This window comes from Scyliorhinus canicula, chromosome 12, assembly GCF_902713615.1.
Source record: "Scyliorhinus canicula chromosome 12, sScyCan1.1, whole genome shotgun sequence".
Taxonomy (NCBI): Eukaryota; Metazoa; Chordata; class Chondrichthyes; order Carcharhiniformes; family Scyliorhinidae; genus Scyliorhinus; species Scyliorhinus canicula.
In genome coordinates this window covers 54,584,404-54,606,771 of record NC_052157.1, presented here as the reverse complement: position 1 = coordinate 54,606,771, position 22,368 = coordinate 54,584,404, and the positions used below count along the sequence as shown (strand labels likewise).

Below are 22,368 nucleotides of genomic sequence, written 5' to 3'. Positions count from 1 at the left end.
GGGGACCAGCAGCCTGTCCAGGTAATGTAGTATGCATGAACTGGCATCATGTGCAAGAGGAGGATATCCACTCCCAGTGACCGTCAAGGTCACCGCAGTCTTGAATGTTTATGCCTCAGGATCATTCCAGGACTCCGGTAGGGACTTGTGCGGCATCTCACAAGATAGAGGGCACAAGTGCATTCGACAGGTCATGGATGCTTGAGGTGGTGGACCATGTGCCATACCCCGTCCCACACCCCGAGGACCCAGCTGCCCATCAGGCCAGGGAGGGACCCAGAGGGGAAGTCCCGCAACAGCCCAGAGTGTACAGGTGTCGCTGGTTCTTTGAACAAATGATGGACAGTCTCAATCTCTCTACCATTCTGCCTCTCTCTGTTTCCCTTTCTCTGAATCCCTCTCTCTGTCTTCCCTAAATTGATGCACTATCAATTACCACAAAGACGAGAGTAGTGGAACAATCGAGGCTTTATTGAGCAAAGATGTTGTGCCTCCTGTAGCTGGAAGCAGAATGGCTGCAGCACCGGCGACCACACACATTTATACACCGCCGACTGGGCGGAGCCAGCAGGCAGGGATTTACCCATGTACCTCTACTATACTGGCCTTACCGTAATACAAGTAATACCACTAGTGGTGACTACCACACTCTTTCTGTTTCCTGCTCTCTATTGTCATCTCTCCATCCCCTCACTCAGTCCCCCTCTATCCGTCTCCCATCTTCTTCTCATTCTCTGACTCTCTCTCCGCCATCCCCCTTTCCGTCCCCCTCTCATTGTCTCACTCTCTCTGTCTCACTAAGTGGTTCTCACTGGCTCCATCTCTTTAATTCTCTCTCTGTTTTGTCTATCTCTCTCTCTGTCTCCCTCTTTCACTGCTTCTGTCTCCATTTTCATCTCCCTCTGTCTCTCTTCACCTCTTTGCCTCCCTCTCTCTCTCTCTCTGTTTCTCTCTCTGTCTGGCTCTCTCTATTTTTATCTCTCTATATATCTTTCTCTCATTGTCTTTCTTTCTTTTTCTCTGTCACGCCCCCGCGCTCTCTCTCTTTGTTTCTGTCTCTTTCACTCTTTCTGCCTCTGTTTTACTCTCAAAGTCTCAAAGTTTTTGGGGGTTTACTACACTACATTTCCCAGCCTGCCCCGCCTTAGGGGCGGGGAACTTGCGACTTCCGATCGCCTGGCAACGCCCGACGTCAGTGCAGATTCTGGGTTATAAATTCCATCCTGCAGCAAAGGCGCTGAAACTGCGGAGATTCCATAACGAGCGGTGAGTGAGTGAGTGAGTGAGAGAGACCAGGGTGGGTGCAGCCTGAGGGCAGGGTGACCAGGGAGACCAGAGAGACCAGGGTGGGTGCTGACCGAGTAGAGGAGACCAGGGTGGGTGCTGACCTGGGGGCAGGGAGACCAGGGTGGGTGCTGACTGAGGGCAGGGAGACCAGGGTGGGTGCTGACTGAGGGCAGGGTGGGTGCTGACTGAGGGCAGAGGGACCAGGGTGGGTGCTGACCCGGGGGTAGGGAGACCAGGGTGGGTGCTGACCCGGGGGTAGGGAGACCAGGGTGGATGCTGACCGAGGGCAGGGAGACCAGGGTGGGTGCTGACCGAGGGCAGGGAGACCAGGGTGGGTGCTGACCGAGGGCAGGGAGACCAGGGTGGGTGCTGGCAGAGGGACCAGGGTGGGTGCTGACCGAGTAGAGGGGGACCAGGGAGAGTGCTGACTGAGGGGAGGGAGACCAGGGAGAGTGCTGACCGAGGGGAGACCAGGGAGAGTGCTGACCGAGGGGAGGGAGACCAGGGTGGGTGCTGACCGAGGGGAGGGAGACCAGGGACCAGGGTGGGTGCTGACCGAGGGGAGGGAGACCAGGGTGGGTGCTGACCGAGGGGAGGGAGACCAGGGTGGGTGCTGACCGAGGGGAGGGAGACCAGGGTGGGTGCTGACCGAGGGGAGGGAGACCAGGGTGGGTGCTGATCGAGTAGAGGGAGACCAGGGTGGGTGCTGACCCGGGGGTAGGGAGACCAGGGTGGGTGCTGCCTGAGGGAAGGGAGACCAGGGTGGGTGCTGACTGGTGAGGTTGGGGGGGGGACAGAGTGAGTACTGACTGGACAGAGAGTGGGGAATAGAGGGGGGGGTGGGGGTGGAAAGTAGAGCAGGTGCAGGGAATGGTGTGAGAAATGAAAATATAGGGGTAGTGTGTGGGGGGAAATGTAGGGGGTGGTTTAATTCAGTGGTTGGGGGCAGGGCAGATGGAGATTTTGGGGAAATGCAGATGATGGCTGTGAGAGAGAGAGTTGACAGGGTGATGGTAGAGAGAGAAAGTGGGGGAAGGGGGAATACTAGGGAGAGAGATGGGGTCTACTAAATGCTGGTGGGGGGGTGGGTAGAGAGCTGGAGGAGGTGGTTCTGGGGAATAGGATGAAGAACTGCAGTGATATTGCGGCAGTTATAAATAACCTGTGACAGATTAAACCTTGCAGCATCCACAGCCCCAGTGTGTGTGTGTGAACAGCAGATTTAAACAGCGCCCCCCCCCCCCCCCCCCCCCCCCCCCGTTCCCATTCCGTCTGGAAGCTGAGGCCTCTCTGGAGAAGGGTGGGGGTTGTGGGCTGTGAGGGATGGAGAGGGTGTGGGCTGTGTGAGATGGAGGGGGAGTGGGGTAGATGTGGGTGGTGAGGGGAGTGGGTGTGGGTGGTGAGGGGAGTGGGGTAGATGTGGGTGGTGAGGGGAGTGGGGTAGATGTGGGTGGTGAGGTGAGTGGGTGTGGGTGGTGAGGTGACTGGGGTAGATGTGGGTGGTGAGGGGAGTGGGGTAGATGTGGGTGGTGAGGGGAGTGGGGTAGATGTGGGTGGTGAGGGGAGTGGGGTAGATGTGGGTGGTGAGGGGAGTGGGGTAGATGTGGGTGGTGAGGGGAGTGGGGTAGATGTGGGTGGTGAGGGGAGTGGGGTAGATGTGGGTGGTGAGGGGAGTGGGGTAGATGTGGGTGGTGAGGGGAGTGGGGTAGATGTGGGTGGTGAGGGGAGTGGGGTAGATGTGGGTGGTGAGGGGAGTGGGGTAGATGTGGGTGGTGAGGGGAGTGGGGTAGATGTGGGTGGTGAGGGGAGTGGGGTAGATGTGGGTGGTGAGGGGAGTGGGGTAGATGTGGGTGGTGAGGGGAGTGGGTGTGGGCTGTGAGGGATGCGGGTCTGATGGTGCTGCCTTACTCTGTAGGTTGAGAATCTGGGTCAGCAGGTGATCTAGAGCGTTTTTTAATCCCTTGATAGGGGTTAATCGCAGAAGCAAAATTAATCTTAAATTCCTGCAGCGTGCAAAATTGATTTTTTTTTCCAATTGGCACCTTGCCCACAAACTGTCTTTTGGGCAGTTTTTGCATCGGAGAAGCCCATTTGAGCTGGTGCTAGCCCTGTGAAGGTGCTGCCCGGTTAGCCCTGCTGTACTTCCCCCTACGCTCCGCTCCATCACCTTGCAATGATGAGGTTAACGTGCGATGGTTGACTGACTAAAAGTCACAATTTAAAAGTGAAAGCTGTGATTGACGTGATGCTTGGGTTCGGCTTAATTTTGGAATGTTGAGTTGTGCCAGTTCTTCTCGAGGTGAATTGCCCTTGGGATACAAAAGTGCTGTGCGTGTCTGCTCTTGCTGTGTGTTTTAAATAAAATTCATGTTGGCCTTCATAGCGAGAGGATTGGAGTACAGGAGCAGGGATGTCTTGCTGCAATTATACAGGGCCTTGGTGAGGCCACACCTGGAGTACTGTGTGCAGTTTTGGTCTCCCTATCAGAGGAAGGCTGTTCTTGCTACGGAGGGAGTGCAGCAAAGTTTTACCAGGCTGATTCCTGGGGTGGCCGGATTGTCGTTGGAGAGACTAAATTGGTTAGGATTATATTCATTGGAGTTTAGAAGAGTGAGAGGAGATCTCATAGAAACTTATAAAATTCTAACAGGATGAGACCGGGTAGATTCAGAAAGAATGTTCCCGATGGTGGGGGAGCCCAGAACTAGGGGTCATAGTTTGAGGAGATGGAGCAAATCTTTTAGGACTGAGGTGAGGAAAATGTTTTTCACCCAGAGAGCGGTGAATCTGTGGAATTTGCTACCACAGAGTGGTTGAGGCCAAAACCTGTAATTTCAAGAAGGAATTAGATATTGCTCTTGGGGTTAAAGGGATCCAGGGATATGGTGGTGGGGGGAGGCAGGATCAGGGTATTGAACTTGATGATCAGACATGATCATATTAATGGTGCAACAGGCTCAAAGGGCTGAATGGCCTCCTCCTGTTCCTGTTTTCGATGTATGTATTTAGGACGTTGTTGGCTGGCCCAGAGATTATTGCCCATCTCTACCTGCTGCTGGATAGGGCGAGACGCCACCTCGCACCCACAGCACCATTATGGGGGAGGGAGGGAGGGAGTTTCAGCGTCTGGCCCAGCAGAGGGATGGCTGATTTAGAATCCCCAGTGTAGATGTTGTGTGACTGTTCCCGCAGACTGTAAATCGTCCTCTGAGCAATACAATGTGTTCCTCGTTCGAAACAATCCCTCGCTGTCTGTGTCACTTGTCTGTGTAAACTTGACACATTGTTACCTCCCTCTGTGCACGTCCTGAGGCTGAACGGAGAGATCATATGATCTGCGTCAGCTAAGCCCCTACCTTTATTTTTTCAATTGTCGACTTGGCTGCACTTCCTGTCTGATTTTATCATTCAACCTGCTGCAGCTCTGTGTGGGTGCCCCTGCCTGTGTGGGTGCCCCATCTCCCTCACCCTCTGCCTTGCCCAGTGGTTTACAGCAGCTTCCTGTCCCCTGAAGAGTTTTTTTTATCCAAAGATTCTTTGAGAGAAATTTACCTTTGCGAATTGTGCTGGGCATCGCGGACCGGTTCACAGCCGGTGGCGATGGGGAAATGCAGCGCCCCCCCCAAACAGCGCACAGCGGGATCCTACCAGCTGTGCCAACAGCACGCCACCCCTAATGGCTTTTTCTCTTTTTTTTTATATGGAAAAAAAACGCCAAGAAAATTGTCCGTGGTGAATGAGCCGGTCAATTCACTGTTTATTTTTTAAAGATTAGGATGTGCTTGCCTCCTCTGGCTGGGGGTTAGGGTAGCTGTTGTGAGAGTCTCTGGGGAGCTGACATGGTTTTTCCGTTTCTCGCGGTGCTGTTTGGGTGATGATGCGACAGTGAGAATGAGAACGATCTCCTCCTCTTGCTGCTGCTGCTGCTGCTGAATCATCCCCTGTCATCCGGCATTTTGTCAAGGCTAGCAGGACAGTATAAAATGGCACCTCCGCCACCTGACTCCACTTGTCTCAGCTCATCGGCTGCTGAGGTGCTTGCCTCTGCCTCCGCAATTGACTATCCCTCTGCACACTCGCCTGAAAACCTACAGCCTCCGTGTCCTAACTCCCTCCCTTCACCCCTTGCTAAGAGGCAGGTGTTGTCTCCTGGCTTGACAGTGCCTCTTTTTTAAAAAACAAAAATGCAGCGTCTCCCTCCCTCCCTCCCTATCTCCTGCCCCTATAAACCTCTCTGCATCTATAACCTCCTCCAGTCCCGACAACCCTCCCTATCTCTGTAACCTCCTCCAGCCCCGATAACACACTCTCCAGCCCCAACAACCCTTTCTCTCTGTAACTACTTCCAGCCCCGACAACCCTCCATATCTCTGTAATGTCCAGTCCCTCACTATCCCTGTAACCTCCTCCTGCCCCTACAACCTATCTACCTTCTCTAGCCCTCTCGTGCTCCCGTTTTTAAATGCTCCCTAACCACCGCCCCTTTACCTGTAGCTGTGGCATTGCTGTGACACTCCTCTGTAACACCTGGTGTTTGGTGTGTTGTATTTCATGAAAGTACTCGATGGAGACAGATTACTGTGTTTCAGTGAAGTCCAGAGTCTGCATATTGTCTATTAAGCCCACATGATGAAGTTTGGAGGTGGAAATGAAGTCTGTATAAATGGGTATTACTTATTTGATTGGCTTTGCAAGAATGTCTTGTTTAATCACTTTAAAAATAAAATTAAAAAAAATTTGTCTTCCAGATTTACCTGAATCACCTTGAAAGTCTACAATGGGAGACCTGGCTGTCGGGATTAATGGGTAAATGATGAAATTACAACTGTTTGATGTTGAAAGGATCAGAGCATGGTCCAGGAGGAGGCCATTCAGCCCTCTTTTCTGCGCTGACTCTTTGAAAGTTTTATCCAATTAGTTGGAAATTTATTTCCTCTCCCTGCTCTTCACACTACCCCCTCCCCGGACACAAGTGGAAAGATCCCATTGGTAACCACTAGCGGGTCTTTAAGATGTGCGTTTTGTGAAGGGTTGGATAAAGTTGAAAGTTCAGATAGCGTCGCTGACCTCCCACGATATGTGTGCTCACTCGGTCACCTGTATCTTTGCAGGTTCGGCCGGATTGGACGATTGGTCCTGCGGGCATGTCTGGACAAGGGGATTAGTGTTGTGGCCATCAACGACCCTTTCATCGATCTGAACTACATGGTAAGAACAATTGCTACATCAGTGAGAGGGGCGGGGGGTGGGAGAGAAGATGTGAGGAGGGGGTGGTGGGGGGGGGGGGGGGGGGGGTTCGCTTGGGTGGGATTTGATATGTTGGGAGGTAGAGGCCTCCCATCCCCCCCGTGTCCCGGGACTTTTTGTTGTAAAACTTTGCGGCCTGGCTGAGGCCCCCACGGAAACTTCTAGAATCTCGGCACCGTGCTCGGTTTCCTCCTTGTCTGCCTGCGCGGGGCTCGGGTTGGCAGGTAGGGGGTGTTCCAGCACTGGTACAGGTGATGTTCCTGGGACAGTGGCAGAAGGATCGCCTCACGCCCTCTGCACCCCAGCCTGTGGCCCATTATCCATTCTGCTGCGTAGGACTCCTGCCTGTTGGAGGAGGGCACCTGGGGTGGGGAGGGGGTTGTTTGTTTTTTTTTTAGAAGGAGGCAAATTATCAACAGGAGTGAGTTTGATACCTGACCTGACAGTGGCTCTCCTTTAGGCCTACATGTTCAAGTATGATTCCACACACGGCCGTTACCGTGGCGAGGTGCAGGTGGATGATGACAAGCTGGTGGTGGATGGGCAGCCGATCTCTGTCTTCCAGTGGTAAGTAATTGGTGAGGGGTTGGGGAAGTAACTGGATTCCGATGGGCCTCTGGCAAGGTGGCGCTGGCCTTCCGGGGGCGCTGCCCGCTCGGGACTGAAGCTGTTTGCCGGCCTTTGTGCCCATCTCTCTCGGAGTTGGGGTCTCCGAAATTCTAGCAAAACCATGACTCGGGAGCCCATTCTGCCCATTGTCGGTTTGCCTGTCAGTGAAGTGCAGTCCAGTTTCCTCCCACCTTGCTGCGCTCGACTCCTTAGCCCTGCGGCTCACCGCTCTGAGTGTTGCACCTCCCCCCGCCCCTCCCCCCGACCTGTATACCTACATCTTTCCTCCCTCGCTGTTAACCATGCGGCCAACCTTATTTTTCCATATCGTTTGCACTTTTTGCTTTTCCGCACCACCTGCCTGACGCAGTTGAGATTTGAGACTGCGACTCGACCTTCCTTCGGCTTTGGAGGCCGAGGGGGCGGGCCTACTGAATCACCACCTGAGATGCTGCTGATCATCGATGTCCTCTCCAGGTCACTGCACACAGCAGCAACTCATCGCCTGGGGGAGGGAGGGAGGGAGGGGGGGGGGGGGGGGGGGGGGGGGGTGCGAGTGTCTATCCTGCTCGAGCTGATTTAATCGGTTCTGTGTGCAGCTTCCAGTGAGGACGAGGCCTTGGCATTCCTGAGAGCTTTGTCACCATGGTGATTGAGCTCCCTTGTGTCTTTTTTATCTTTTGTCGCTGCTCGCGTGAGCCCAGAGGCTAATCCGTGATGGGCCGCGACAGGGGAAGAGAGATTTTGACTACTTTCCCACTGCCCTGATGTATGGCCTGTGCCAGTATGGCCCAATGCCAGTTCTAGGGCACACGCGTGCTCTCGCAATCTCTCGGGGAGAGAATCCCCATCCACTCCTTCAGCTGCCTCTGGTTTGAAGCCTGATCTGAAGCTCGGTCCTGGCTGCCACTGCACTTTGGGAAGGATGCGCTGGGCCTTCGAGAGGGTTATGGAGGGAGATTTACCAGAGTTGTCCCGGGGTGGGGGGGTGGGGGGGGGGGGGGGGATTTTTTACCTCCCAGGGTTAGAGGTCGTAGAATCACAGAATCCCTACAGCGCAGAAGGAGGCCATTCAGCCCATCGGATCTGCGGTGATCCTCTGAAAGAGCACCTTGCCCAGGCCCACTATTTCCCCCTCCGCCTGCTCCATTCCCCTAATCCTGCCTAACCTTTAGAGACTCGAGGAGGAAGATCTTTGCAGCGCTGTCGAGGAGCACCCCCCCCCCCCCCCCCCCCCCCCCGGTCCATGGGAAGCTCGGAATCGGTTTGCTGTGACCTCTGGACCCACAGTAGAGACAGTTCCTTTATCTTCCTGAATTTGCCTTTGGACAGCTTTGTTCAAGGGCGCAAGGACATCGCTCTGACAGATGGGGCGGTTGTTTATCTGGGCAGTTGCTGAGGCAGTGAAACCCTGTGTCTCTCTGTCGAAGTCTGTCTGTCTATTGTCTCTTTGTTTCTTTCTCTCTCCCTTTTCATCTCTCTCTTTCTTTCTCTCTCTCTCTTTCTCTCTCTCTCTCTTTTTCTCTCTTTCTCCTTTCTCTTTCTCTTTCTCTCCTTCTCTTTCTCTCTCTCTTTCTCTCTCTCTCTTTCTCTTTCTCTCTCTCTCTTTCCTGTGTGTGGGTGTGTGTCACTCTGTGTATGTGTCTCTGTTATTTTCCCCTTTTCTCTCTCCTGTTTCTTTTCCTGTCTGGTGAGTGTGGGTGTGCCTCTGTCTGTCTCTTGCCTCGCTCTTGTTCTTTTCCAGACTCCCCGTCTGGTTATCTACCCTCCTGCCACTGGAAACACTTGTTTTTTTCTCCTTGTTGATTCTATCCAAACCTCCCTCCTAAAAACATAGAAAATAGGAGGAGGCCATTCGGCCCTTCTGCCATTAATTATGATCATCCAACTCTGACACTGCCAATGGCTGGGGGCACTCCCATAGTGCATTGGGGCTTGGGTGGTGGGTCGTATCAGGGTCAGAGATCTGAACGCCATTTAAAGATGGCCTCCCGATCTCGCGCTATGCTGAAGTTCTGGCAAGCAGAGAGCTCCTTCGTGTAGAAAACAGGGCTGTGTGGCCTCCTACTTAAGCCCCTTGTCTAATGTGAGTGTAGTTGTATAGCTGTGTGTTTCTTGGCACTGGGAAATCCGCGCCTAAACACGCTCGCTACGTGACTTTGTTCCCTTTTAGTTAAATCTCGTGCTTTACATTTCATTTCCTCATCTAAATCATTAATAAATATTGTGAATAGCTGGGGGTCCTTGCGCTGATCCCTGCTAGTCACTGCCTGCCATTCAGAAGAAGACCTGTTAATTCTTTCTTGTTTCCGGTCTGGCAACCATCTCAATATGCGACCCCTAATCCGATGCGCTTTTTACACACTAATCTCTTATGCCTGGACTTTGTGGGAAAAACCTTCTGTAAATCCAAACATACCACATCCACTGGCTCCCCTTCATCGAGGAAGTAACCAGTATATTTGAACAATTCCAGTAGATTAGTCAAATGTGATTTCCCCTTCGTAAATCCACGCTGACTCTGTCTGATCCCCACCCCCCACAACCTTTTCGGGTCAGAGAACGATCCCAGCTTCTCCCCGTCTCTCCTCGTGAGCTGAAGGCCCCTCATCCCCGAGAGCGTTCCAGGAAATCTCCCTTCGCGAACACTCTCTCCGAGGCCCTGAAGTCCTTCCTGAAGCATGGCCGGCCCGGGATTGAGTCAACGTATCTTTGCTGTTTTTGTTATCGCCCTCCATTTGTAAAAGTCAAGAATTCTGTAATGCCTTGAGAGCAGTCCTCTCTGGTTGGCCTGCTGCCTTTGCTGAGGTGCATCTGCCTCCGGGTCTATCCGTGCCTCTGCCCACTTCAAAATGTTAACCAATTGGGTTGTGTTGCAACAAGACTTCAGATCTTCACAGATCTCTCTTCACGTGTTCTGCACCTCGAGGATGTCTTGCTGCGGCAGGACAGGGCCTTGGCAAGACCACACCTGGAATATTGTGTCCCCTTATCTGAGAAATTGGCACAGAGGGAGAGCAGCGAAGGGTTACCAGACTGATTCCTGGGATGGTGGAATTGTGTTGAGGAGCGATTGAGGAGAGCGGGTCGATTGGGCCTCTATTCACTGGAGGTTAGGAGAATGAGAGGAGATCGTATTGAAAGGTGTTGACAGACTGGATGTAGGGATGTTGTTTCCTGTGGCTGGGGACAGGGTCCAGAACAAGGGCTCTCCGAGTCAGGATACAGATAGGTCATTTAGGACTGTCACTAAATATATATATATTGAAGAAAATAAGATTTCTGGACTCTTAAGGGCAGGAGTGTGGGGTTGAGATCAAGGATCAGCCAATGAGCATTTTAGAACGGTGGAGCAGGCTTGAAAGGCCGAAGAGCTGCCTCCTGCTCCTACTGTCTGTGTTACTAATGAGTCATCACAGCCCTGATGACAGTCACTGTGAACCAGACCTGCGCTCCAAGACCGTTTGTCCAACTGCCCCTAGTTCTGGCCAGTTGACCAGGTCATTGAATCCCTACAGTGCAGAAGGAGGCCATTCGGCCCATCGAGTCTACACCAACCCTCTGAAAGAGCACCCCACCCAGGCCAACTCTTTCATGCCAATGTTTCGTAACCAAACTCGAGTCACACGTCCCGAGCTTTCAGCTGAGGCGGGACAGTGCAGTTGTCCTGGATTTCACCCTCCCCTGGGATGGACAAGGTTGGCGGTTTTGCTGTCGCCTGCCTCGGTACCCATTCCCCAAAGCATTTAATTAGTAAGAGGAATCTCAAACTGCTTCCCAAGGATCTGCTTCCACCCAAGCCCATGCAGTTGTTTTTCCTGACTCCAAGATTCTGGAAGACTTCACACTGGACTGGGGAGGTTTGGTAGAAATATCTGGATTTATTGCACGTACAAACTTTGTCTCTGTCTTCTTGCAGTATGAAGCCGGCAGAAATTCCCTGGGGAGATTCGGGAGCTCTGTACATCGTGGAGTCCACTGGTGTGTTCCTGACTGTGGAGAAAGCTTCAGTAAGTCGACATCTGGAGTAGGGTGGGTGGGGGAAGGAGTACTTTCGGAAGGTGGGGTAGGGTGGGCGGGGGAAGGAGTACTTTCGGAAGGTGGGGTAGGGTGGGCGGGGGAAGGAGTACTTTCGGAAGGTGAGACTGAACAGGCGGAGACCCATTCAGTCTCTCGTGCCTGTTCCTCCGTTCAATCCGATCCTGGTTGATTTAGATCTTGATTCCACATACCCAATTAAAATAAATCTGTAAAATCAATACTCCGCAGATGTTGGAAGCCTGAAATAAAATCAGTGATGGTGAGTTCCCTTGTGGTATTTTTGTGTTTCAGTTGCATTTACAGGGTGGAGCCAAGCGTGTTGTGGTGACTGCCCCATCTCCTGATGCCCCCATGTTTGTGATGGGAGTGAATGAAGACAAGTATGATCCATCCAGCATGAATATTGTGAGGTGAGAATTTGTCTCTGGGGTTGGGGGGGTGGCGGCGGGAGTGCATCAGGGTCAAACTAACCCAACCACAAGCCCTCGAGGTGACAGGGATCTGGGGGTGGGGGGGAAGAAGTAAAAGGAGAATGAGGTTGGTGTTTGAGTTTTGGGAAAGGATGATGCTGATTGGCTCAGTGATGGGATTGGTCCCACCCTGTGGGGTGGGTTGGGTCAATCCTTGTTTACGCCAATTGAGTTGTTGTTGAGCGTTCCTGCACTCTGATGTGTTGAGGGCGGTGACCCCAGTAATGACATTAAGGCAGCTTTTGACTGAGTAAGGCATCAAGGAGCCCGAGCAAAACTGCAGTCAGTGGGAATCGGGGGGAAAAACCTCTGCTGGTTGGAGTCACATCTTGCACAAAGGAAGATGGTTGTGGTGGTTGGAGGTCAATCACCATTGCAGGGCAGGAATTCCTCAAGATAGTGTCCTAGGCCCAACCACTTCAGCCGCTTCATCAATGACCTCCCTTCCAATATAAGACCAGACGTGGGGAATGTTCGCACAATGTTCAGCACCATTTACAACTCCTCAGACACTGAAGCAGTCTACGTGCAATGCAGCAAGACCTGGACAATATCCAGGCTTGAGTAGCAAGTTACATTTGCACCGTGCCAGGCAATGACGAGAGAGAATCTAACAATCACCCCTTGACATTTAAAGCATTACCATCACTGAATCCCCCACAATCAACAACCTGGGGGTTATCAGTAACCAGATACTGAACTGGACCCAGCCACATTAATACTGTGGCTGCAAGAACGGGTCAGGAGCCGGGAATCGTGAGACAAATTACCCCCCGAAGCCTGTCCACCATCTACAAGGCACAAGTCAGGAGTGTAATGGAATACTCTCTACTTACCTGGATGAGTGCAGCTCCAACAACACTCCAAAAGCTCGACCCCATTCAGGACAAAGCAGCCCACTTGATTGCTTCCCCCTTCCACAAACATTCGCTCCCTCCACCACTGACACACATGTGCCATCTACAACATCCACTGCAGCAACTCACCAAGGCTCCTTAGGCAGCACCTTACAAACTGACGGCCACTAGTACAGAACCCCTACAGTGTAGAAAGAGACTATTCGGCCCATCGGGTGTGCACTGACACTTCGAAAGACCTACCTAGATCCAATCCCCTGCCCTGTAACCCCACCCTAAGGGGCAATTTATCATGGCCAATCCACCTAGCCTGCACATCTTTCGACTATGGGAGGAAACCGGAGTACCGGAGATAACCCACGTAGACACTGGGAGAACATGCAAACTCCACACAGACCGTTACCTGAGGTTGGAATCAGCACAGACCGTTACCTAAGGTCTGAATCAAACCTGAGTGCCTGGCGCTGTGAGGCAGCAGCGCTCACCACTGCTGCCCTGCCATCTAGAAGGACAGGGGCAGCAGATACCTGGGAGCCCCACCATCTGGAGGTTTCCCTCCAAGTCACTCACCATCCTGACTTCATAAAATCATAGAATTTACAGTGTAGAAGCAGGCCATTCGGCCCATCGAGTCTGCACCGGCCCTTGGAAAGAGCACACCATTTAAGTCCACGCTTCCAACCTATGCCCGCAACCCAATAACCCCACCTAACCCGCACATCTTTGGACTGTGGGAGGAAACCGGAGCACCCGGAGGAAACCCACACAGACATGGGGAGAACGTGCAGACTCCGCACAGACAGTGACCCAAGCTGGGAATCAAAACCTGGGACCCTGGAGCGGTGAATCAACTGTGCTAACCACTGTGCTACCGTGTTGCCCACTTGGAAATATTCCTTCGCTGCTGGGTCAAAATCCTGGAACTCCCTCCCTAACAGCGCTGGGGGTGTACCTACACCACATGGGACTGCAGCGGTTCAAGAAGGCAACTCACCACCACCTTCTGAAGGGAACTAGGGATGGATGATGAAAGCTGGGCCCAGCCAGCAACACCACATCCTGTAAATGCATTTCAAATAACCTGCGATTATTCCTGAGTCCCAGCCTTGAATGACTGAACATTTCTGGCCGCTTCAGTGGGATTTGGGCGTCGCTGGGTAAGCCAGCATTTATTGCCCATCCCAAATTGCCCCCGGGGAAGGTGGTGGTGAGCCATGACATTGGAATCCGTACGGTGCAGAAGGAGGCCATTCGGCCCATCAAGTCTGCACCTTGTAAAAATACAAATGCTTTACCATTCTTGAAATAATCAAACAACAAGTGGTAAAAATAAGAGTTATTTAGACTTGGATGCAGAGGGGGGGGGGCATGGTTCTCTGTCAATGGTAGTGCACGATCAGTGGATATCTCGTTTCACTTGCGTGTGGTCTCTCTGTGCCACCTGGGAGCTCCGCAGGTAGAAACCAGCGGAATGCGACAGTGTGACCATGGGTAGCGGTCAACATGATGTCTCGGAGACTCGCACTCTGAGCCCACATGGTCCGCGAGTGTACCCCCCCCCCCCCCCCCCAAAAAACCAAGGTCACAGGTTGCCCACCCACTGCTGTACAGTGTATCATTAACTTAACTTAATTGCTTGTTGTTGGGATGGGGCGGGGGGGGGGGGGGGGGGGGGGGCGTAGAGGGAGGGGGTGCAGGAGTGGCGGGGAGAAATAGGGTGCACCTTCTATGCAAGCAGGTCAATTTTGTCAGCTGTTTCTGGTGAACAGAATTGGGATGGCTGGGGGAGGGTGGAGAGGAGGTTGAAAGAGGAAGTGATGCAAGATGGACTCCGGAAGTTGTGAGACCAACATTTAGATACTAACTCTGTCTCTCCCCAGTAATGCATCCTGCACGACCAACTGCCTCGCTCCGCTGGCCAAGGTCATCGAGGATAACTTTGGAATTGTCGAGGGTTTAATGGTGAGTCTGGCTCCGAGCCGAGATTGGTTGATGCGATATTAATTAAACTGAGGGAGTGGCTGTGAGGGCCCTGCCTCTGATGCAAGGATTTTGTCTCTGGTTGTCATTAGACACCAGAATTGTGCAACGCCCTTCAACGGTCCCAGACCCGTGATCGAGTTTGATGATCAGCAGCTCCCGAGAGAATTCTGCAATCATCCCCAATCTCGGTGAGGATGACCTTGGTTCAGATTATATGAGGCCTGTATTCCCGCCAGTCTCGAGGATTAAGGCTTGATCTAATCCATGAGCTTTAAAACAATTAGGTAGACTGGGACAGGAGGAGACCGTTCAGCCCATCGAGCCTGTTCCGCCATTCAATACAACCGTGGCTTTTATACCCACACTGTCCCTGTAGCCCTTTACAGATCTCTGCTTTAGACGTACTCGGTGACTGAGCTTCCACCACCCTCTGGGGTTCAAATTCTCCAAGATTCACAACTCTCTGTAAAGAGATTTCTCCTCATCCAGGTCCCCCCCCCCCCCCCTCCCCATTTTGAAATAGTTCCCCTGGTTCTAGACTCCCCGACCAGGGGAAGCATCGACCCCTGTCTGTTCCCTTTAATTATTTTGTAAGTTTCAATGAGATCGCCTCTCGTTCTTCTTCTCCAAATCTCTCAAGAATAAAGACCCAGTTTCTCTTTGTAAGCCTGCCATCCCCGGAACAAGGCTGGTGAACCTTCCCTTCATTCCCTCAATGGCAATAATATCCTTTCTGAGGTAAGGGGACCAAATCTGCACCCAGGACTCCAGGTGCAACGTAACCCAGCTCCTCTACAATTGGAAGCAACTAGAAGATTTGATGGGGTCGCTTAGAGAGAGAGAGTGGTTCCTCGGGTGGGGTTGAGCGGTGACACAAGGGGGCAGAAGCTTCAAATTGGAGCCAGGCCATTTCGGGGGTGAAGTCAGGATCTTCGCACGAGGGGAAGCAGAAATCTGAAACTCTCCGCAACCCCTTCTCCCAGAAACACAAACGGTGCTGAGGTTGGGAGAGGTCGTTGAGACTTGAAACTTGGAGGTGGATCATTTTTTGTAGTTGTGCGAGGGTCTTGAGGGAAACGGAGCCATCGATATGTGGCGGTCACTGATCGCCCAATGGGGGATTCAGGAGAATCCTCTTTACCCAGAAAATGGGGGACTCGTTCCCACCGGGAGTGATTGAGGTGAATCGTATTGAGTATTTCAGGGGGAAGCTGGATAAACACAAGAGGGAGTGAGGAATAGATTGAGATAGTGAGGTCAGGTTGGGAGGGCGGGGGGTGAAGGGAGACGGAAGAGGGGCTTGGGAGGAGGTTCACGTAGGGCAGAAACACCAGGGGGTAGATGGGCCGAATGGTCGGATTCTGTGTTGGCTCTGCTCCATTCTCATTTTTTCTTTCGGTTTGGTTTCTGTGTAATCCGATTTTTTATTTATTTTTTCTTTGCGTCTCTTCTGATGCTTCATGACAGACAACGGTTCACGCATACACTGCGACCCAGAAGACTGTGGATGGCCCTTCCTCCAAGGCGTGGCGTGATGGGCGTGGCGCCAGCCAGAACATCATCCCAGCCTCCACCGGTGCTGCCAAGGCTGTGGGCAAAGTCATCCCGGAGCTCAACGGGTAGGTAACCAGGAGCAGAGCCAGGCCGTGCGATCTCGGCAAGTACTCTTGGAGTCGGTCGGTCAATGTGACGGTGCCCATCGTGACATTTACGAGGGTAGGTTTTGGAAGAATTAGGGACTGTTCACCTCCTGAGAGGTGGTGGAACGGGAGGTCGGAGGGACAGGGAAGCAGCAGATTATTTAAATGGGGAGAGATAGCAGAAGGATCTGGGTATTGATTGTACGTTGCTGGTGGAGGGAGTGAATGTTCAAAAGGTGATGCATCCTGCATCTGGTAAACTTTGAGATGGCACCAATAGAATGGGGGGCGATTGGGCTGCGGTCTTCCTGTCTTTAAAAGCAAAATACCCACATATGCTGGAGATCCTAAATAACACAGGAAATGTCAGATGATCTCAGCAATGTCTCTCTCTCTCTCTCTCTCTCTCTTTCTCTCTCTCCCTCTCTAGAAAGTTGACTGGGATGGCGTTCCGTGTACCAGTAGCTGATGTGTCTGTTGTGGACCTGACGTGCCGCCTTGCCAAGTCGGCCTCCTACGCTGAGATCAAGGAGGTTGTGAAGAAGGCCTCAGAAGGGCCACTGAAAGGAATCCTGGGATACACCGACCACCAGGTGCCCGATGCCGGCTCCCCTTTCTATCCCTGAAGGATGGGGTGTGGAGGGGGCGGTTGCAGAGAGGCCTAGCCTCTTAGCTGTGGATGGGGTTTGGGGGGGGGGGGGGGGGGGGGGGGGATGTGCGGTGGGGCCTGGCCTCCTGCTGTAGATGGGTTTGGGGGGATGTGCATTTGGGCCTGACCTTTGAGCTGTGAATGTGGTAAGGGGAGGGGGATGTGCAGAGGGGCCTGACCTTTGAGCTGTGGATTGGGTAGGGGATGTGCAGAGGGGCCTGCCCTTTGAGCTGGGGATTGGGTAGGGGATGTGCAGAGGGGCCTGACCTTTGAGCTGGGGATTGGGTAGGGGATGTGCAGAGGGGCCTGACCTTTGAGCTGGGGATTGGGTAGGGGATGTGCAGAGGGGCCTGACCTTTGAGCTGGGGATTGGGTAGGGGATGTGCAGAGGGGCCTGACCTTTGAGCTGGGGATTGGGTAGGGGATGTGCAGAGGGGCCTGACCTTTGAGCTGGGGATTGGGTAGGGGATGTGCAGAGGGGCCTGACCTTTGAGCTGGGGATTGGGTAGGGGATGTACAGACGGGCTAGTCTCCTCCTGAGCTCTCACGAGAATGCAGCCTGAGTGTGGGGAATGAAGTTATTAACAATGTTTAGATTCCGTTTTCAGTATCTTTGAAAGCAAATGCACTCTATATAGGAGTCATCAGTATAGTATAGTATTTTGCTATCGTCTAACAGGCTGTGACAGAAGTTGATCTTTTATGGGGGACGTTAATCCTTTGTGTGGGACAAGAGCTGCAATGTGGATGAGGCCTGTTTCTGACAGGGAGGCAGGGGTTGAGACACCTGCAATTAGTGTTTGTACCAAAACATTGAAGGTAACCAGACCGGTTCAGAAGGTTGTAAAAGCCAACCGGAACCTTGGTTTTATTAACACTCGAAAAGGCAAAGTTTAAACATTCAGTACTGGCATAAGCATTATAAGAACACAAGAACTCGGAGCAGGAGTAGGTCATCTGGTCCTTCAAGCCTGCTCCGTAGCATGGTGGTTAGCATAAATGCTTCACAGCTCCAGGGTCCCAGGTTCGGTTCCCGGCTGGGTCACTATCTGTGCGGAGTCTGCACATCCTCCCCGTGTGTGCGTGGGTTTCCTCCGGGTGCTCCGGTTTCCTCCCACAGTCCAAAGATGTGCGGGTTAGGTGGATTGGCCATGCTAAATTGCCCGTAGTGTCCTAAAAAAAAAGTAAGGTTGGGGGGGGTTGTTGGGTTACGGGTATAGGGTGGATACGTGGGTTTGAGTAGGGTGATCATTGCTCGGCACAACATCGAGGGCTGAAGGGCCTGTTCTGTGCTGTACTGTTCTAAAAAGGATTTACAGTGCAGAAGGAGGCCATTTGGCCCATCGGGTCTGCACCGGCTACCCAAGCCCACACCCCCACCCTATCCCCATAACCCCACCCAACACTAAGGGCAATTTAGCATGGCCAATCCACCTAACCCACGCATCTTTGGACTGTGGGAGGAAACCGGAGCACCCGGAGGAAACCCACGCAGACACTGGGAGAGCGTGCAGACTCCGCACAGATAGTGACCCAAGCCGGGAATCGAACCTGGGACCCTGGGGCTGTGAAGCAATTGTGCAAACCACTGTGTGCTACTGTGCTGCCCACACATCATTCAGTAAGATCATGGCTGAACGTTTTGTGGACTCGGCTCCACTTACCCACCCGCTCACCATAACCCTTAATTCCTTGACTGTTCAAATATCTATCTATCTTTGCTTTAAAAACATTCAACGAGGTAGCCAACTGCTTCACTGGGGCAATTTAGCCGGGATACCATCGCCAACAAGAAAAACACATTTATCCCCACTCTTTGGTTAACTCACAGAAAGCAAAGAGTGGGGATAAAGGGGTGTTTTTCTAGTTGGCGATCACTGGCTAGTGGTGTGCCTCAGGGCTCATAGAACATAGAACATACAGTGCAGAAGGGGGCCACTTGGCCCATCGAGTCTGCACCGACCCACTTATACCCTCACTTCCACCCTATCCCCGTGACCCAATACGTTTGGACTGCAATTATTTACAATTTACAAAGATGATTTGGAGTTGGGGACCAAGTGTAACGTGTCACAGCTCGCAGATGTCACTAAGGACACAATCTGCAGAGAGATATAGATAGTTTAAGAGAGAGTGGGCAAGAATCTGACAGATGGTGTACAATGTTGGTAAATGTGAGATCATCCATTTTGGTAGGAACAACAGCAAAATGGACTATTATTTAAATGGTAAATAATTACAGCATGCTGCTGTGCAGAGGGACCTGGGTGTCCTTGTGTGTGGAATCACAGAAAGTTGGTGTGGTTTTGTGCAGCAGGTAATTAAGGCGGCAAATGGACTTTGTGACCTTCATTGCTATTTGCTAGAGGGATAGAGTTCAAAAACAGGGAGGATGTTGGTTATGTTGGTTTTGGTGATATTGTTGCTGGACTAATAATCCAGAGGCCCAGGGTGATGATCTGGGGACCCGGGTGCGAATCACACCACGTTGGTGATGGAATTAAATGTCTAATGGTGACCATGAAACCATTGCCGAGGTTGTTGTAAAAACCCATCTGGTTCACTAATGTCCTTTGGGAAAGGAAATCTGCCGTCCTTACCCAGTCTGGCCGACATGTGACTCCAAGCCCGCAGCAATGTGGTTGACTCTTGACTGCCCCCTCGAGGGCAATTAGGGATGGGCAATAAATGGTGGCACAGCCTGCGACGCCCACGTCCCATGAACAAATTTTTTTTTTTTTAAAAGCTCTATCCGGTGTTGGTGAGGCCACTCCTGGAGTACTGTGTACAGTTTTGGTCGCCTTATTGAGAAAGGGTGTACTGGCACTGGAGGGGGTGCAGAGGAGATTCACTAGGTTGATTCCGGAGTTGAGAGGGTTGGCTAATGAGTAGACTGGGACTGTACTCATTGGAATTTAGACGAATGGGAGGGAACCTGATAGAAACATATAAAATTATGAAGGAAATGGATAACATCAAAGCAGGAAAGTTGTTTCTATTTTGGCGGATGAACCTAGAACTAGGGCATAGCCTCAAAGGGGGAGAAGATTTGGGACTGATTCGAGGAGGAACTTCACCCAAAGGGTTGTAAATCTGTGGAATTCCCTGCCCTTGGTGTTGAAAGATGTGCAGGTTAGATGGGGTTACGGGGTCAGGGTGGAAGATTGAGAGGTTGAGGGTGGGGTGTTGGTGCAGACTTGACGGGCTGAATGGCCTCCTACACTAGGGATTCTATGTATATGTGTGTGAAGCAGGGGGAACATGGGGGGGGGGGGGGGGGGGGGGGGGACCCATAATAGGAAGTTCCTCATTCAGAAACAGTCCTTCATTGGCTGTGGATGGCTTTTGGGATGTGCAGAGGTCAGGGGTGGGGTTTGGGGCAGAGGTCAGGGGTGGTGTTGTAGTGGGAGGGGGATAGTTGGTGGGAGTGAGGGGAGGTGGCGAGTGGTTTGTGAAGCGATTCGTTAATTATGATATTTGTGTTCTAAATCCAGGTGGTTTCCTCTGACTTTGTGGGAGATACTCACTCCTCCATCTTTGATGCTGGCGCCGGGATCTCTCTCAATGACAACTTTGTAAAGCTCATTTCCTGGTGAGTTCCAGCTCTCCCCCCCCCCCCCCCCCCCCCGCACGCGCGCGCACACACACACACACACACACACACACACACACACACACACACACCACACACACACACACACACACACACACACACACACACACACACACACACACCCACCCACACCCCCTCCCCTCTGTAAGACTTTGCTCGGCACCAAGTGTGACTCCACTTGGCTCCTGCTATGCGTGCCTGCTCTCCTCGCTGTAAAATACTTCAATTGCAGGAAGCGGGGTAAGGGAATCGTTCATTCTGCTATACAATGGTGGATGGGACTGTTGCCGCTTGTTTCTGTTCAAACAGCTGCCGAGAGCTGACTTAAAACCAACACCCGATCCAAGAACCTGGCCCTTCCTGGGGCTTGTGCAACCCACAAATTATCCCATCTCCCATTCTACAGCTGTCACTGTGAATATCCATCTGTGTAAGTTCCGGTCTCCATATCCCTCAGTTAGACCACACTGGGAGCAGTGCGCACAGTTCCGGTCTCCATATCCCTCAGTTAGACCACACTGGGAGCAGTGCGCACAGTTCCGGTCTCCATATCCCTCAGACCACACTAGGAGCAGTGTGCACAGTTCCGGTCTCCATATCTCTCGGTTAGACCACACTGGGAGCACTGTGAACAGTTCCGGTCTCCATATCCCTCAGACCACACTAGGAGCAGTGTGCACAGTTCCGGTCTCCATATCTCTCGGTTAGACCACACTGGGAGCACTGTGCACTGTCTGGTCTCCATGTCCCTTGGTTCGACCACACTGGAAGCACGTACACAGTTCCTGTCTCCATATCTTTCGGTTAGACCGCACTGGGAGCACTGTTCACAGTTCTGGTCTCCATATCTCTCAGTTAGACCACACTGGAAGCGCTGTGCACAGTTCCTGTCTCCATATCTCTCGGTTACACCACACTTGGAGCACTGTGCACAGTTCTGGTCTCCATATCTCTCAGTTAGACCACACTGGAAGCACTGTGCACAGTTCCTGTCTCCATATCTCTCGGTTACACCACACTGGGAGCACTGTGTACAGTTCCTGTCTCCATATCTCTGTTAGACTGCACTGGGAGCACTGTTCTGTTCTCCATATTACAAAAAGGAGGTATAGGCGCTTGCGAAGGTGCACAGGAAGATTTTGAGAGGACGATTAACCGGGTTTTTTGTTTCACTTCTCCACAGGTATGATAACGAGTTTGCATACAGCAATCGTGTGGTCGACCTCCTCAACTACATGTTCAACAAGGAAAACTGAGCTGGGGCAATGCCGAGGTGGGGGTGTCCCCCAGGTGGGGTGGAGGGAGAGGGGGTTAGTAGGACAGGAAAGTGCGGAACTTTCATTCCAGCTCTGTGTAGCGTCCCGTGTAGATGAACCAGACCAAAGCTGTCAGGAGGCTGCTTAGCTCCCAATTTAAATCACCACCTTTACTCTGTGATGTCAGCTCACAAGTTCCTTTGCAGTTTGTGTTTGTGTGTGTGTGTGTGTGTGTGTGTGTGTGTGTCTGCATTCATGTGTGTATGTGTGTGAAAATAAAATATTGTATTCTATCACAAACATTCCGGAGATGGGTAACCGTATATGTCTCTAAATAAAAAGCTCCTCATGAACTCTATTCTTAATTGTTTTGGTTGAATGTGGCTCTGCATCTTATTACAACACCCAGGGCAAGTGCACGGTGAGCTCTAGCCTCAGAGTACCAACATCAGTGAATGAATCAATAATTCATGTGTTCCTGAGATTTAACCCCTAACTGCTCAGTTACAGACACAGAATTTATAAGTAAAACATTAAGAAACTGTTTTAACAGGGCAATGGTCTACCTAGCCCCAAAACACTGTCCCACCCAGACCCCCAAGGCAGAAACATTTTACGGGATGGAGAGGGTTTTAAGAAATGGGAATTAAGAGAAAAGGTTTGAGATCCATCTTCGCTGCTGTGGTTGTGGCCTCCAGGAATGCATTCAAGAGATT

At 52.0% G+C, this 22,368-nt stretch overlaps 1 protein-coding gene across 2 annotated transcripts; it reads left to right on the top strand.

Moving 5' to 3' along the window:
* Positions 1-1,109: 1,109 nt before the first annotated feature.
* Positions 1,110-22,010, top strand: gapdhs (glyceraldehyde-3-phosphate dehydrogenase, spermatogenic). 2 transcript variants are annotated; one of them, XM_038813379.1, is made up of 11 exons: positions 1,110-1,266; positions 6,036-6,093; positions 6,399-6,495; positions 6,995-7,101; positions 11,063-11,153; positions 11,476-11,594; positions 14,392-14,473; positions 15,962-16,113; positions 16,565-16,727; positions 20,278-20,375; positions 21,580-22,010. In XM_038813379.1, the coding sequence occupies exons 2-11, from the start codon at positions 6,065-6,067 to the stop codon at positions 21,650-21,652; spliced, it is 1,011 nt and encodes a 336-aa protein (XP_038669307.1). In that variant the 5' UTR covers positions 1,110-1,266; positions 6,036-6,064; the 3' UTR covers positions 21,653-22,010. The 2 variants fall into 2 exon arrangements, with proteins under 2 accessions (XP_038669307.1, XP_038669308.1); XM_038813380.1 differs by lacking the exon at positions 1,110-1,266 and adding an exon at positions 4,738-4,819.
* Positions 22,011-22,368: the final 358 nt, after the last annotated feature.